Source organism: Epinephelus fuscoguttatus, linkage group LG16 (genome assembly GCF_011397635.1).
Source record: "Epinephelus fuscoguttatus linkage group LG16, E.fuscoguttatus.final_Chr_v1".
Lineage (NCBI taxonomy): Eukaryota > Metazoa > Chordata > Actinopteri > Perciformes > Serranidae > Epinephelus > Epinephelus fuscoguttatus.
The window spans coordinates 21,351,149-21,368,800 of record NC_064767.1 but is presented as its reverse complement, the minus strand read 5'-3'; the positions used below and the strand labels follow the sequence as shown (position 1 = coordinate 21,368,800).

Here is a 17,652-nt window from a genome sequence, read left to right as displayed (position 1 = left end):
ACTCAAAAAATAAATAAACAAGTGTCAAACATGCAGAAAGGCCTTCGTCTGGATATGGAGGGAGCCTGAATTGGACCCGAGCACTGAAGTGACCCTGGCAGGACTTTTCCCTTCAGTTTTATGATCTGGATCTACACTCATGAGTCAAATCCTTATGCTCTCTCTGCCATGATGATAGGTTAGACTATAGTAACACACTCCTGGGCAGGGGTGGTATGGCATATTCTCATCAGTCACGTGCACCACGGCTACGGTGAGGCTAGGCCTATTTTAGAGCCGGTGGTTTGCGGCCATCTCAACAAGGAAATATCTACCCTGTGGTATAGGGAGCTTCTTTGAGACACTTGGGGCTTGATGTTTGAAACTATTCTGGAACCAGAGTCCTTCCTGTTGGTTACATTTACACACACGTACACCCAAAGGTTTTGTAACGCTCTGCTCGTGCAATTGTGTAAAGCTTCCTCAGCCTATCAGGGAGGGTCAAAGTGAAGAGGCCCAATCAGAGAGAAACACTTGATTTGATTATGAAAATGAGTTTACAAAATAACCCATTGTGAAACAGGCGTTGCTGCTTGAGATACATTTCTGAAATATTCACCATCAGATTTTTTATCTGTCTGGAACGTCTTTGATCTCAAGCATTCACCCACACTCACATAAATGTCAGCAAAGACAGAATAAGTTAAAATGACAAATTGTCATCATCACTACTTTGATGTTTTTAGATTTCATATGCAGACAATTCGGTTACAATCCAATAAATCAGCTTTGCGTTTGAGCATCTGACTGACTTCTATATGGGAGAAAGATACCAAGAGGGAAAGAGAGAGCAGGAGGAGGGAGGGAGGGAGGGATATAGGGAGAAGGAGGGCAGAAGGGAGGATTGACTGAGGAGAGCATTTAGTAGGCACACTCCTTCACTCAGTCACTCTCCCCTAGCCTGTGACGTCCACCACTGCAAACATTTGCTGCCTGCCAGGTGAGTGAACTTTCACCTTACTTTCTCCTTTTACATTTTTTCTTAGTAAAGAATATTGATTTATTTCCACTTGTTTTGTAAGTTATATTTATTTACTGTTTTATTTTAGTACATTAGCATCTGAGTGCAAGTGTAACAGGTGTTTTAAGGGATGAGATGCTTCTCTCATCTCTTGATTCTTTACTTTAACTAGATAACTAGATACATTTTAAAAGTCAGCATGGTTGTTATACTGCCAAAGTTACAACATTTAAAGGAAATATTTGTTTTTAATTTTGCTCCTACTCTGAATAATTAAGCAGTAAAAAGAGATATAGATGATTTACACAGTAAAAGATGTTTTTTCCACTATGATTTATGAGTCCAGTCTGAAAAGTCTGTTTGTTTGTTGTTGGTTTGTCCCTTTGTAATTTTACCGTCACAGTCAGAAAAACAGATTTTGTGTATTTTGTGCTCAGTGTTGTTCTGTGGCGTGCAGTGATTTAATGCTTTTCAGTGTCTGTCTCCACCACTGCGTTCTTGTTTGGCTGTGACACTTGTTAACCTCCAGTTAAAACCTGCCCCGTGTTTTTTGTCTGGTTAGTTAGCCCTGGGGGATGTTTATTCACGTGAGTTGCAATACAAAAGTGAGGCTGGTGTATCTTTAATTATATGCCTATGTTTGACATGAGTGAAAAGTATTCATTTTATGCGTTTTGGCTTGGATTGCATCACTGCGAAAATTGATGCTGCAGCAGTGACTTAAATCAAATGTGGGACTACAAAGCAAGTTTTATTTCTGTGACTGTGAGCAGCATCATTCATTTCATGGCTGTATTCTGCCATTGAGGAGACTACCTGAACTATTTTGTCCAGAGGATGTCACCGTTGGTCCGTTTAATAACCAGACTGGCTGCTTGTGTTAAAGGGAATTACACACAGTTGTAGAAGTTTAAGGGTGTAGCTTAAAGAGATGATAGATGTTTCTCATTACAGTGAAATTAGCCTGTGGCTTTAGACTGACTGCTTAACTGACAACACAGTTAAATGACTCCACTGCTCAGTTTAATAAATGAATAAAATAAGTTGTTGAATAAAGTAAATAATATCGTGTTTCAACCTTCAGCCTACCTGCAGACCCCCTCCTCTCTGTCACGATGACCCGCACCCTCTGCTTGAGCTCCCTCCTCCTCCTCCTGCTGTCCCTCTCCTGCCCCGCACGCGCTGAACCCCGCCGGACCACGTCCTCTCAGCGCAGGGCGCCGCGCGCACCAGCCGTCAAGGTGCGTTTGGCGAGCAACTACGCGCGAGAGCCGCACGAAGGGCGCGTGGAGGTGCTGCACAACAACACGTGGGGGACCGTCTGCGACGATGAAGTGGACATCAAGCTGGCCAACGTGGTGTGCCGAGAGCTGGGCTTCCAGAGCGGTGTGACGTGGGCACACAGCGCCAAGTATGGAGAAGGAGTGGGTGAGAGCACTTCCTGTGACAAATTACAATTAAGCCACATGATAATTTTACTGAGGAATGGTCAAATGCCTCCATTTTGTCATAGGCCAGAGCCATGGGTGGATTATGAGACAGTAGGCCCCTGGGCACAGATAAGCAAAGGGCCCCACCACCTCTCCTACAGAGGAGCAAGACACAGACTTTGTGGTGGTTTTGTGTCTCTTTGTAGTTGTTAAACATCTTCTTGTGGTCATTTTGTGTCTCTCTGTAATTTTGTGCCTTTTTTGCAGTTTTGCGTCTCTGTAGTCATTTTGAGTCTCTTCCTGATCGGTAGTGTTAATATACATTTGACATTTTGCAAGTTAAGGCTAGGAGCCCCCTGACACTATGGGTCCCAGGGCCTGTGCCTGGAAAGCCAATATAAGTCCCGTTTTCACCAAACACTTTCGGTATAGCACCTTTTAAACCAAAAGTAACTCCTCAGACATGGTATGTAGACTCTGGGTCCGCGTGGCATTTCCACCACAAACAGTACCCTTAAATGTGGGTGGCTCGGGGATTTAGTGTTGCCGGAGCCCACAGGAGTGATGCTTCATGACGCTTTTTTTCTCCGAGTGAGGATTGGGATATACGCCGTCCTGGTAGAAATTAATATCTATCTATCTATCTATCTATCTATCTATCTATCTATATATGTATATGTATATATATATATATATATATATGCTTGAAGATCCACTCACTACTAAAAATGTATGTCATATAAAACTAATGTAATGATCAAAGTTGTCACGGTGAAATTTAAGGTGTGTTGATGGATTTACGTCGTCAGCTCATGCATTGAGTAACATTACAAGTTAATGTTCCACCTTAAAAGTCACCAGCAGTCGGCCCAGTGAATTAAGTTATTTTTTTCTCCAACTCCAGCTGCTGCTAGAGGCAAACATCCTTTCATTTTACAGTTATAGTTTACTAATAAAACTCTCCACAATATGAACGGTGGTTACATGAGCTTCAAAACCTGCCATAACAGCCCTGAGCAGAGTGACCGCCCCCTCTTGACCAATAGACTGCAGTGTTCACAGCTCCACTTTTTAGTACCAGATCTGTGTGCTAGGTACCCCAACAGAGGGGGGACCAAAAATGGGGACAATACAGAACGGTTCCATTGGTACCATCCACAACTTTTCACAGTGGAAACAGGAAAAAAGCGTACCGAACTGAACTATACTGCACTGTACCGCTCGGTGGAAACAGGGCTTTTGTGGTAATTTTGAGTCTCTTCCTGGTCAGTATGTGTTAATTTGACATTTTGCAAGTGAAGGCTAGGGGGCCCCCTGACACTTTTGGCCCCTGTGCTTGTGCCTGTTCGGCCCATTTATGAATCCATCCATGGCCAAAGCCGAAATGACTGGATGTGAGTGATAAAACAAGCTATGATAGGCTTTGACATTTTGACGTGTCATAGCAGGAAAACCACGGGTGTAATTAATGACAGGCTATTAATAAGGGCTACAGTCCATTTAGCTTTACTAGTTCAGAGCCCTGCCACTGTGCATGCTGGCTCACTGACAAGACTTACTGACCCTCTTAATTGGAACAGAGCCATCATTAATGGTATTAATTACACCTGTGCTTTTCCTGCCGTGACAAGTCTAAATGTCCGCTCCAAAAAAGGGCCCATTACATTATCACTGTCAATTATTAGATTTAAGACATCTTAGACTCAATGGCAGGCGGCCATATTGGACCATTTTATTGCAACCTGTCTCCTCCAAAACATCCATGCTACACTGTGCTTCCCCCACAACGCACTTAATGTATGGCTTCATGAAAAGACCACCAATTAAGAGATCCAAAATAACATCATAAAGTGACAAAGATAACTTGTTGTGGGATTGGAGTCTACATCTCGTTAAGGTCGCCTGGCAGGCTGGCAGAGCAGATATGTGGGCCAAAAAAGGACATTTGTTTGAGAATAATGACAGCATTTGCTTGCCAGAGTTGTGCAACACTTGCTGTGGTTTATGGACATTCTTTACTGCTGCTTTTAAATCCAAATTAAAGAGAAGGTTGAGTGGATTCAAGGAGCAGGATCTACAGCACCCTGCCTTGTAAAATACTGTGTATCTACCGCTAAACACGCCGCTAAGGTGCAACCCTAAATCAGCGTGCCAGTAAAAGTCAAGTGTTAGGTGTTTAGGAACGGATTCGGGCCCTTGTGTAGATGCAGTGCTCAATCTGTCTATTGGACAATCAATGAAAGTCACAATGAATGAAGTCATGAATTGTTTATCCTTTCACAGGCCCGATATGGATGGATAACGTACGCTGTGACGGCACAGAGAAGTCCTTGAAGGACTGCAAACACAACGGTTGGGGCGTGAATGACTGTAAACACTCTGAAGATTTGGGGGTGGTGTGCACTGTTGAGCGCAGGCAGGATCTCACAGCCAGTCGAGGTTACACCACTGCCTTCAGGCCCAGTGGCAGCACCGCGCCTCAATGGCAGGGCCAAGTGGCGACCCGCAGGCACCCAGGATATGGCTATTATGGAAACGGACATCAAGACATCCCCAGGTTCCAAAGACACCACCAGGTACAGCAGTTTACTTCTGATACATGTCTATGTTACTCTTAGAAACACACTTAACAGTAGATGTGATATGTGTCCTCCCGAAGGGTCACAGTAAGGTGCAAATCGAGGAGGTCCGTCTTCGTCCCATCCTCATGGCCACCAAGAGGAAGAGCCTGATCACAGAAGGTGTGGTGGAAGTGAGGCATGCAGGGAGATGGCGGCAGGTTTGTGACCTGGGCTGGAGTCTCAACAGCAGCCGAGTTGTGTGCGGGATGCTTGGCTTTCCGGAGGCTACTCAGCACAATGTCAAAACATACAAGTGAGTATGAATCTTTCCTGCTAGCTGCACCGAGAGCAACACATTTCACCTTTATGAGCTCATGTTATTAGATTGAATTACACTGGGCTGTTGACTGTAGTTCAGCAGGGCAACATGCTACGCCATTCATTCCACTGTTAAGAGAATAAAAACTCATCCTGAAGAATAAAAACACAGCAGTGGCATCCCGTTTAGAGCCACTTTGAGTAAAGGCTTTTTGTTGGGCTTATCTTCCTCCCCCAGCCACTCCTGCCCTGTGTCCCCCTTTACTCCCCCCTCTCTTCCTCAGCCTCAGGATGATGATAAAGGAATCCCTGTCCCCTCTCTGCTGCCCTTTCTCTACACCTCTCTCTAGGCAAATCACCTCAGCTCACCTCATTGCCTCTTTCTCACTCCCTCTCCCTGATGCTATCTGCAGCCTGCAGCTCTCAGACAAACAGCCCCACTTTAACTTTTAGATTCCCATGCTGAGGTGTAATATCACTGCTGATTGTGCTTTAACCGTCCCATCGATACCATGTGTGGGACAGAGGCGGCTATTGGAGAGCGGGATGAGGGTCTTTGTGAGGCGACTTGTCTTATTGGCAGGGCAGCCTCTGCAGGCCCCAGTCAGCCATACATCTTTTATACTTTTACAAACCACTTCAACAGCGTATGTGACATGCTGCCAGTGTGTGTGTGTGTGTGTGTGTGTGTGTGTGTGTGTGTGTACTAGTGCTGGGTATCATTTGACATTTTCTAATACAGTTGCCAACACCACTTTATTCTGGGCACCAATACAAAACAATACTTTTTTCAAAATGTTAGTTCAGGGAACACAGAGATATGTTCAGTGTGTATTTAAAAACAAAAGCTAAACTTCTTTATCAGTGTTTAATTTTGTCTCTTAAGGTAAAGAAACCGAAAGAGAAGTTTCCTAACTTCCTAAAAATATGATTAATATCAGGAAGTAACTTATCAAATAATAATTAAACGACAATGACCAAGCCTTTAATCCTCACTTTTGGTACTTTTGGCACATTTCAGTATTCATTGCTACAGACACATATCAGTTGCTGTTTAAAGGAATAGTGCTTCATTTTGGAAAATAATATTTGCTTTCTTGCCATAAATTAAATGAGAAAATGCTCCTTGGTAAATGTATAACTGAAGCTAGCAACTGTTAGCTTAGCTTAGCATAAAGACTGGAAAGAGGCGGAAACAGCAAGTCTGGCTCTGTCCAAATGTAATAAAATCTACTAACCTGTTATATTGTGGTCGTTTAATGCTTGACATTTGGTAAAAAGGGGTTGGTAAAAGGATTTTTTAAAAACTTTTTGACAGCGCTAGGCTAGCTGTTTCTTCCTGTTTCCAGTTTTTATGCTAAGCTAAGCTAACTTCCTGCTTCTTCCAGTTCCAGCTACATATTTAACTGACAGATATGAGAGTGGTATCAATCTTGTCAAACTATTCCTTTTTTAAAGTGTTCGATACCCAGCCCCAGCATGTGCCGTACATGTGCATACTCTCAGCACGATACATATGCTTGAATGCACTGGGCCTCACTCACCAATATCGCTCTATTTTTTTTCTTAAATATGTTCGTGAGAAAAGTCACATGAAAAGTCTACATCACATTCACAACATGTTGTTAAACCGCTGAATTGTTTGCACCTGTGTTCTTATTATGACACACCCTATTGTCCTCATTGACATCAGTCGACAGCAAACCCTGTTGATCATAATTAGCATAGGTAAACGCCCTGCAAATCCCCATAAAAGGGCATGTGCCTGCAGGGCCGTGTGCACACAGGGAGACTGAAGAAGTCTGACCACAAACTGCAAATTTTATGCACTGCAGTAGCACAGCTGTCAGGAATATGGGCAGAGACGTGCGCCACTGTGCTCTCCAAGCTGTGTGTATGTGTGTTTAGAGAGACTTATAGAATTATTAGAAGGCACGGACCCCATTAAATAACTTATGTTAATGAAGAGTGTAGTATTTATTTTAAAAGGCCATGATACTTTTTGTTAAATGATCAAAAAATGGTTGGTGAATTAGGCCCATTGTGTTCAGGTGTCTCCTTCTGCTCCTTTGACACTGATCTACATTTCCTCTCCTGCTGAAAAGAAAGCACTGACAGCGGTTTTTGGGGAACGTTCTGCTCTTAAACCGCAGGAGGACCACACATCAGCTATTGCTATTATAAGAATGAATAGTGTCTGACCATTCGCAGTCCTCAGTAGAAGGGGACCCAGTTGGAAATGGTTCCTGGAGAGCTGCCGGCTCTAGGTGATTCACAGTTTAGCTATTCCTTCCCTCTCTTGGCTGGGGTTATTCTGACTCAACTGGCGACAGACCACAACATCTGCTCTATGCTGCAGGTGCTAGATTCCTCTTTCTACTGAAAGGATGTTGAGAGGGTAACTAATTTGTTTTATAGACTTTTTCCAACTTTTTATTGACTTTACAAACATTCCCTATTGGAGCACTCTTACTCACTGGAGGTATTTCTGCATTGCCCTTGAATTAAGCCATCTCCGCTGAACTCTGTTATTGGGAACACAGTGACGCTATAACTGGATTGTATTGCTGGGAGGAGGGCATCATCAGGCATCATATCTTCAGTAATAAAAGGTCCCCTGAATGAGCTGTCGTCAAACAGCCCGGCCTGACTCTGTACACGATCTGTACAGGATCATTTATTAGAGCACGGCTTCCCCGCATTGCAGGTGTGATGCTTTTCATGGCTCTCTTCGATTTTCTATCGCAGCACAGATTTGCCACTTAATGTAAAGAACGGGAGATGAGAAGTACAGGTTATAGTTGAGTGAGGAATTAGATGGGTAGATTTGTAAAGGCTGCAACATAAGAGACTTGGCTGCGCACCAAGAAGAGAGATATGACAGAGGAGGACAGGGCTGCTGTAGCTTGAAGGGCTTGGACTGAAGCCTGCAGGGAATCTGCTCGCTGGCTGTTTCAGGATGTTGTTTTTAAATCTCCCTCTGAGGTCAAGGAAGAGAAATTTAAACAACAGCACACTGTAGGCTCTTTTAGTCTTCGACCTAAGCCACCGCAAAGTGGATAATACTGCTTATCCAACATATCTGCTTCTAAATGTACAGTGAAACATTTGGGCAAGCGTATGCTATTATGTTGATTTTTTTTTTTTATTGTGCCTGTAAATTAGAAGGCTCTGGCATGGAAGTGGTCGTGACTTGATACATCTTGGTGTGCCTGTCCTGGGTATGACCTGGTGTTTTGCTGCTATACTGGTCTGAACCACGATGATGTGTTTGTTTCCAAATCTGTACCTGTTTTTTATCTGCACAGATGCGTATTTGTTCTCTCGCAGTACATGTTTTTGACTTCAAACTGGTTCAAGGTGTACAAACGCCTCAACGTCTTAGCTGCCAGTGCAAAGTTATTCTAGTGATTGGGTTTCAGGATAAAACCTTGTCTTTCTTATTGTATTGGGATGTTTATACACAATCAAAAGCTGCAAACAGAAGAATACTTAAAATACAGGTAATGCTGTTTCAGCCTTTACTTATGTGTAATTGTAAGGATCGCACTCTGACTGAAATTGCCACCGTAATTATAATTACTGTGCAAAATGTGAGCAGAGTCACACAGAAACAATAGAGTACAAAACAATATGATGTTAAGTTTTCATGTAACATGTTCCACTTCAACGGTTGCCAGAAAAGCCTCAGATTGCATCGCATGGTTCGACCAAATTTAGCCGGCAACACCCCCCGTTACTCCACCTCGCTCAGTCCATTCTTAGAAATCCTGGACCATGCCATGTCTCTGGGCTCCCTGTGTCTCTTGGATGAGACTCTGAAGATGCTGTAATTACAGGTTGGTCAGGACCAAGGCTCTCCGGGGTTTCTGCTGAGAGTGAAAAAAAAACACCCCCCAATTATAGCTGTTAGTGTGAGAGAGAGTAAGACATAGAGGAGGAGGAAGAGAGTAACAAGAGAAAGAGGAGATGGAGAGAGAGTACAGGAGCAGCCAGTCGGACCAGCCAGATTTTCGCTTGCTCGTGTGAAATATGTCCAATTACAGCTGCAGTTTGCAGCGCGGCCCGCTGCGTCAGCAGCTGTCTGTCTTCCTCTGTCACCATAGTGATTTGGGGACTTAGCCGGCATTTTATTTTTAATTATGTTTCAGCTGAAATTTCCTTTAGATGAGGGTATCATTTTCAGGCTCGTGTGTGACATTTTTGAGTGACCGAGTCTGGCTTTCCTGTCTGATGTCTGTGTGATCTTCCTCAATGACCTTCTCTTTAATTTATTTCACCCTCTTTTAATTTCTGTACGCATGCCGACGGCTATTTTTGTCAACAGACTGGCAGCCGGCTTTTAAGACTGAGTTGAAGCATAGTGATTTTTATAAGCTCACTCTGGTCTGCATGGAAATATTTGATGTGCAAATTCTTTTTCATGCATACTTAAATTAAATCTTCTATAGCAGTGGTTCCCAACCGGTCCATCCACAGGGTGCAGATTTCTCTTCAGTCTTTTGTTCAAGGTCTTCACAGTTTAATACATTCAGTGCATAGACTGTATGTAGAGATGAATGTCGTGTCTGCACTTACCCCTACTGTTAGAGAGGAAGCTAAAACATCACTGATACAGCTGCTGCCATCTAGCTTTGGTGACGTCATTCAGAGCTGGAGTCTGCGCTGTAGCGATCTCAGCGGTATCAAATTTCCCATCCATACGCCTGTCCGACCAATTGCAAGCAGCACCACTGAATGCGAGCCCATCGATTGGCTCATACAGTTGTCAGTCATGTTGTAAAATTAGTATTAATAGCATTAAATAACTAATTAAAAACAAACTTATCAGAAAAACAAATACTTGAACATACAGCAGCATGAGAAAACTATCTTAAATTACAGAAACCATGTCTGGGAAAAATTTATTTGACACGTACTTTGAGTTTTAGTTTGGTCCATGTCCCATCCACTATGCTGCAGCCAGCCACTAGGGGGCGATCCACATGTTTCAGCTTCAGTTTTGGTGAGCTGTCAAATCGTCCATCTTTATATATAGTTTATGCATACTTGCATTTAGCCATGTTGTAAATCTGCTGGAAATACACTGTACTTAAAAATAAAGTGTGTTTTTTAACAAACTTGACACATTTGGGAGTCACTTGCAGTCCACCCAGAATGGACCCAATGACCCACCTTTGGACCGCGATCCACCAGTTGCAAATGGTAAATGTAAACCAAAGTTTAATGCTAATATCTATTAGTAAAAAAATAAATATGTATTATACATATTTAGTATTTATAGTACAGGGTAGTGTTTTTCAGGTTTTTACTAGTTTTCAAAGAATTTACTTACAAGATTTTTTTTAAGGAGCAGATTAAAGGGACAGTTCACCCCAAATTCAAAAATACATATTTTTCCTCTCACCTGTAGTGTCGTTTATCAGTTTAGACTGTTTTGGTGTAAGCTGCCAAGTGTTGGAGATATCGGCTGTAGAGATGTCTGCTTTCTCTCAAGTATAATGGAACTCAATGTCACTCAGCTTGTGGTGCTCAAAGTCGAGCCAAAAAAATTGTTTGAAAACCTCAACAGCAATGTCTCTTTCCAGAAATCATGAGCCAATAACTCAGGATAATCCACAGACTTAGTTGTCAGTGGTGTCATGTTTGAGCAATTTTCTTCTTCTATTTCTTAACAGACTTCACCCAACTGTATCACTGCGCAGAAGGAAGTGTGCATCTACTCATGGATGGGATGCAAGATGTAAACATTGATGGTGTAATGTTAGCTAGCTCAGTAGTGCTTTTTGAGCTAGCAGTAGATGCATTCTTCCTTCTGTGTAGTGATGCAGCTGATGGGTGTAGTTCAGTCGCAAGAAAATGGTTCCTACATAAAGCTTTTTGTTATGTGGATTATCTTGAGTAACTGGATCATGATTTCTGGAAAGAGACGTTGCTATTGAGGTTTTCAAATGTATTTTTTTTGTCACTTTGAGCACCACAAGCTGAGTGCCCTCTTGTTCAATTATGTTTGAGAGAAGGCAAGACGTCTCTATGGCTGATATCTCCAACACTCTGAAACTCACACCAAAACAATCCAGACTTGTAAACAGTGCTACAGGTAAGATTTCAGGGGTGAACTGTCATTTTAATTTCAAAGACTATGCTCAAACTCAGCGTTATACTCTTATAAAATGAGACCAGGAAGTGGTGTTGCCTGCTGCAAGAGGATACTGTAAAGTACAGTTTAAAGTAAACAAGCTTTCCTCAGCTCAACAGTTGTCCTAAATGATTTGTGTCTGTGGTTCAAATGCTATTTTTTCAATCTAATTTGCACCCTGATTTTTGTTTAATTGTTTTTTAACAGATATTTCAAGTATTTTCAAATGAAAAAAAAGATGTAGTGATTTAGTTTTTAACAGTAAAACCAGAAGACAGAGAAATAAAGCCAGTGAGCAGTGTGAGGGTGATGAAACCTAAACAGTGGTGTAATGCTTGTCTTTTAACAGGCGGGTGGGACTCCCTATCATTAGCTACTGTTCTCTTGGCTCCACAACAAGTGCTGGATACACTGTTTGCATTCTCAAGCAAGGCTGATGAAGGTGGAAAACAGAGTAATACTGAGGCTGTCTGTTCATTGCGTCAGCACTCGTTACAATTACATACATTGAGATGGAATTGGTTCATAACTAACAGAAAGACCTCACTGTTAATGATTTTATTTTTATATATTAAAAAAAGTGAAATATGCGTTTTATTTTTCATGAATGAAGTTCAGCATTAGCAGACAGTGCTGTAACTCAGTCAAATGAAAGACCTGAAGGCTGAAGGTATCATTTATAGCCTGTGTGTGTAGTAGTCCTGTTGGTTTTCGAAGAGGGGAAAATGGTTAGCTGATTGGTCTGTGGTGAGGTCACAAACAAGTCACAGACATGTTTGCCTCATGGGAAACTGTGTGTGCATGTGTGTGCCTGCTCCTCACTGTCTATCCCTGATGAGATGTTACTGCAGCAGAGCCACATGGTAGACACATTTAAGATATTTTACAAGTGCAGTTCAAGACACTGTAAAGACTAAGTGTTAAATCCTATGCAATGTGTCAGTCGCAATTTACAGCAGGTCTCGTGAGCTCACGCTCGGCTTTATTTAGAGCCCCGCGTGTGATTTAAAATGAGGGGAACTTTCCGCCTCATCAAGTCAAATGTTTGATATAGCGTTGAAAGGTAGCGAGCAATTTAAGCTGTTGAAATTTCATTTACAGATGTTCATAATTTAAGTTCCTCAGGGCTGCATTTGTGCTTCAAATGAGGCTGAGAAATGATCTCAAGTCAATTTGAAGAGTGTTGTTCAAAAATAGTGTCTGTAATTTGCAAAACTGTTCACTAAATGATTGCTGAAATGTAAGTACTCACATTTTTTACCTTCCTTACCAAATGCTAATATTTTTGATGAGAGGTCTCTTCTGACTACTTACAGCATCAGGAAACAGGTTGTTATGTGATTTTGGAAAGTGTTCAGTCAGCACTGCATGACTTCACACAACCGTCAACATAACATCATGTCAACGACAATGCGTCTCTTGATTCCAGCATCCTCAGTTTGTTTTTAAGGTTGTTTTTTTTTTTGCTTCACCGTTACGGGAATGTCTCGAGTTCATGTCAGATATTCAAATATTTATCTACCTGTGCTTTCATACAAATATCCTCAGACATGTTTGTTTCTTTAAAGGGGCATGCCACTGAAACCAGCAGGAGAGATTTTTAATGGAGGTTTTTTTTACTGTGTTAGTCACCACAAAAACATGAAAACCCTTTTAGCCTCCCACGCTTGTGATGCCATGCTGATATACAGCTCTGCAGAGATTAAACATGAAAAGATGTACGTGCTTTGCTGTTCAATGCATTTTAATGGGAACTGTGCCTCACCAGTTCATTATGATGAATTCTAGGTGTAAGTTTTTGCCTTTGACAGCCCAGTAAGCAGTATAGGCTATGGACAGTGGGTGAACAAAATGGCAGCTGTGGCTCCACTGATCACTTGTGAGGCACTGACACCTTGCATCAAGGCTGCCGTTAGGATGTTAGTGTGAATGGGTAAATGACCCTTTGTGATGGATGCTGTGGATAAATGTGCTTTTTAAATGCAGCTATTTTCATTATATATAGCGATGTTGGACTCTAAATTACCTAATGCATTATGAACTTTAACTTTTTGGCACATAGCCTCACCAGAATATCTGTGATGTGCCAATGTTGGCTGATAATGGGCCTTTTAAAATACCAGTCAGGCCGTAGCGTGCGTATCTTTGAGTGTTCTGGTGCAATTGATGTGGATGTGTGTGTGCACTTTGCAGTGGTTTGAGGATGTTCTGGCATGGTCTGTGTGGCATGTCTGCTCTGCGTGTCTGCCAAGAGAACAGAAGGCTTTCCTCTCCACCGCTCTCCCGAGTCCGCCAGCCTACTTGGTGCATAAATCTCTATTTGGTTCTGGCAAATTCTCAGACGTGCAGCGCTGCGTACTGCCAGAGTTTTTGTTTGTATATCGTGCTTGGTCAAACCCTGTTTTCCCAGAAATGTTGTACATCACTGATGTTGAATGTCATGAGCATTTGGACGGCGTGTGGCTTTGGAGGTTAACAACATGGTTTAAAATATCTCGTGTTTTTTATTTTTTATGTTTTATCCTTTTATAGTTTTTACATCCTGTAGTTGTGTACAGATCCATATTATATTGCAAGAAGGAATGCTGAAGTCTTATATTCAAAGGGTCTATGTTAGTTTAAAGGGCAAGCGCATTTTTATTTAATGTAGAGGTTGGTTATTTAAATAAACTGTACCCTGCAGCTGTAACAGAGAGTACTGTTGCCTTGTCACTTAGGAACATATGATGTACTGACCACTTACTACAAACATAAACACAGTAAATATCAAGCAGCCCACATTCCAAATGGAAATATGTGCTACTGAACCTTTAAAGCAACAAAGAGACAGGAAGTGAGGTTGCTCAGAGAGAACAGAACATTGTATTCCTCCTTGAACAATGCAAGTCATCGCCATGAATGTAACTTCACACTCACCACAAAGCCGCACGCATTGCTGGTTTTATATACAGAGGCTATATAAGGAGCTGTATGAGTCATCTTCTTTGATAAGGTCAGTGTTTGAGCTGTAACTATTTAAGTCATCCCCAAGTACCCCTGTAAGACTACTTTTTTAGTAATAAGCAAGCCGGTGTGTGTGTGTGTGTGTGTGTGTGTGTGTGTGTTTGTGACGCTACTCGCTGTGGCAGAAAACCCTCCTGTGTGGCCAGGTTACATATAAAACAAACAGCAGATGCTACAGTATATCCTACAGTCACTAGCTCTTTGCATGAGAAATTGGTGACCCAGGTCATCTCACAGGGTGACGTGTGTGTGAGTGTGTGCGTGTGTGTGTGTGTGTGTTGGTAACCTCAGCAAATACACAGACTTGAGAGAACTAACATCTGTTCTTTGGTTCTGTTACAGGAAAATTTGGGATACCAAGGTTGCAGATCCTTCAACAAGGTAATAAAAAGACAATGATGGTTCCTTCGCTATATTTGTCCTCACTCATTTTGGGAGACCTAACAAGCTGAACTTTAGTTTGGATCTTTTGAAGTGGGGTTGCATGAGGTAGTTGTCCTTAGTCACTGTATTACGCATGTTGGTCGGTATGCCCCCTGTTTGGAGAAGCAGACAAAACTACCACCACAAAAGCTAAGCAGTGTACTGCTGTGGACAGAAGCGGTGGCAAAACATATTTTAGCCACTGAAAAAAATAGTAACAGTTCAAATAGACAGTATATTAACAACATTTCCATTCCTTTAATTTGACACAGATGGGCCTTTCCAATGGGGAGGCCAGTATTTTATGGTAAATTAATATACTGTGAGTAGTTCACAGTAACTTTAGCTCACTGAACATGTTATTGTCTGACCAACACTTTTAAATGCCAAAGTCATGTAATAATACAAACAGACTAATTGGTTGAGGCAGAGGTAGACCAGCAGCTCCCATGTTCAGCTATATTAAATTAATGTTTTTTTCAATGTAGTCTGGCTTTTAAGAAAGCAATGTAACAGCTTCAGTTCCCCGCCAGAACTCACTGACTTGCTTACGGTAAAGTGGTGAAAATATTCTTAATATATCGTACACTTAAAATGATAAAGACTTTTCTGAAGTGAGACTTTTTTAGGTGGCTAAAAAATGTATTGCTGCTGCTCCCACCCACAGCAGTACATTGCTTAGCTTCCGTGGCAGTACTCCTGTCTGCTTCTCCACATTTACATCTACTATATGTGAAACACTGACTTTGGATGAGTACCTCACACAACCCCACTTTAAAAGATATGAACTATCCATTTAAAGGCCCTGACAACCTATTTTCTCAGTCAGCCTCTGACTATGAGTGATGGAGTCCTCCATAATCACAACAATTAACACAAACCCTCAACAAACAGTAATTAAGGTTGTTTTTCAGATTTAAAATCAAGTTGTCAGGAGTTTAACAAATATATAACTAAAAACTTTCTTTTCTTTCTAGACTGAGCCTCATGGCAAAGAAGAAGGGATTCTGGGTAGAGAAAGTTCACTGTCTGGGCAGTGAGAACAGCCTGTCAGAGTGCATTGCTCAGCTGTCAATCCCCCGCAGTCCCTCTCCCTGTAAGAACGGGAGACATGCAGTCGTCAAGTGTGTGCCAGGACCTCAGTTTGCTCGCATCTCCTCAGGCAGACCCCAGGCCCCCTATCCAGCTGTGGTAAGATTAATACAGTTACGCCTACACCAGCACAATCAAGCAGTGTTTATGAACTGCACGTAATTATAAGATGAGTTATATTCCCATTGCTGCCCTGTACAGCCTGTGCGTCTGAAGGCTGGCCCCAGGCTGGGCGAGGGCCGTGTGGAGGTGCTCCGAGACGGAAAATGGGGGACCATCGTGGACCACATGTGGGATAGAACTGCAGCCAGTGTGGTGTGCAGAGAACTGGGCTTTGGTACTGCCAAGGATGCCCTGCATGGAGCCTTCATGGGTCAAGGTGAGAGAGAGAACAGCTGCTTTCACGCAGCTCAGGCTGGAAATTCTGGAGAACTCCCACATTTAATCTAGTTGTTTTGAGCCTGCAATTTAGATGTTTGAATGTGTTTATCATGCGTCATGGTGTTCCAGGGAAGACAAGGAGACTTTTCCAGCCTTTTGCTTATCTTAGATGCCGCACCCGTCTGCCCTCACTGATCAGATAATGCACAGGCATGTGTGTCTGTCTGTCTGTGTGTGTATATGTTACCTCATGAATCTGCAAATGTGTTGATTGCAGTATCTCCAGCTGTGATTAAATAAGTTCTGTGCCAGGGCTACCAGCTGCCCAAACAGCATGCATACACGCACACACACACACACACACACACTGACACACTAAATGTAATACTATAAGCCACGGAGGTTTATGTTGGCATTTGGTAACTAAAGCCACAGACACAATCTTGCTTGCTTCAAGCAAGCTTTTGATTCACTCTCTGAGAACTGTGGTCTTTTCCTTCGATTTCAAATTTCCAGCTTTGGTGATGCACAGATTCAGTCGCAATCCAGCTGCGCCAGTGGTGTCCCCACCCTTACGAGATATGAGAAAGGCTTCCCCGTGCCTCAGGCTAGGGTGTAGTCTCTAATCATGCTGATGGAGATGAAATGTGGGATGACAGTCTGCTGGTTTTGCTGTTCAGTTGATCATACATGGGTTATTTTTGTACGTGTTGGATTACTTTCTTTTACCTTTTCACCTCTTAAATTGGGTGATGTCATTTTTGCTACCTTTCTTTTTGATGAGTCTAACAGAACTACAGTCTGGGGTAGCTGGCTTCTCTGAGGATACTTATACTGCAGCAGGCTTCACACCCCTTGTCGTCTGGTTTCAATCACCAGTTTTAGTCGTTGGGACAGATTTCAGGTTCATCATGGTTCCAGCAGTCTGAGGCAGAGGTGTTTAATTGTCAGGAGGGGCCAAAAAGCTTCCAATTTTCTACCTAAAATAGGTTTTCCCTGATCTAACAACCACAAAGCTACATTTGTGTATGTTCAAGTGCAAGCATGTGCATGGTGCTTCGTGTATGTAATGAAACCTGTCTCAGAATTATAACATTAAGATGTGGCTCTGGTTTGACAAATGGTAGGTTCACTGTGTGTTTTACCTCATATTACTCCTGTCTCGCTCCTGGAAATGCAGGTTTCCTACACCATGTTTCCTGAGTTGGTGATTAATTCACTCGCACTGTATTTTTGCCTTGTTTTCGTGGCGGCTAACAAAGAGGAAGTGTTTTCTTGACCTTGAATTGACTGTCTATCTGTGTG

At 42.4% G+C, this 17,652-nt stretch overlaps 1 protein-coding gene across 1 annotated transcript in view; it reads left to right on the top strand.

Moving 5' to 3' along the window:
• The first annotated feature begins 930 nt into the window (after positions 1-930).
• Positions 931-17,652, top strand: part of loxl4 (lysyl oxidase-like 4) — a 28,853-nt gene continuing 12,131 nt past the window's right edge. The window contains exons 1-7 of the mRNA XM_049601341.1: positions 931-979; positions 2,085-2,428; positions 4,714-5,006; positions 5,090-5,304; positions 14,794-14,832; positions 15,852-16,065; positions 16,168-16,345. Of these exons, the coding sequence (XP_049457298.1) occupies positions 2,116-2,428; positions 4,714-5,006; positions 5,090-5,304; positions 14,794-14,832; positions 15,852-16,065; positions 16,168-16,345 (1,252 nt within the window). The 5' untranslated portion in view covers positions 931-979; positions 2,085-2,115. The remainder of the gene's footprint in view (positions 980-2,084; positions 2,429-4,713; positions 5,007-5,089; positions 5,305-14,793; positions 14,833-15,851; positions 16,066-16,167; positions 16,346-17,652) is intronic.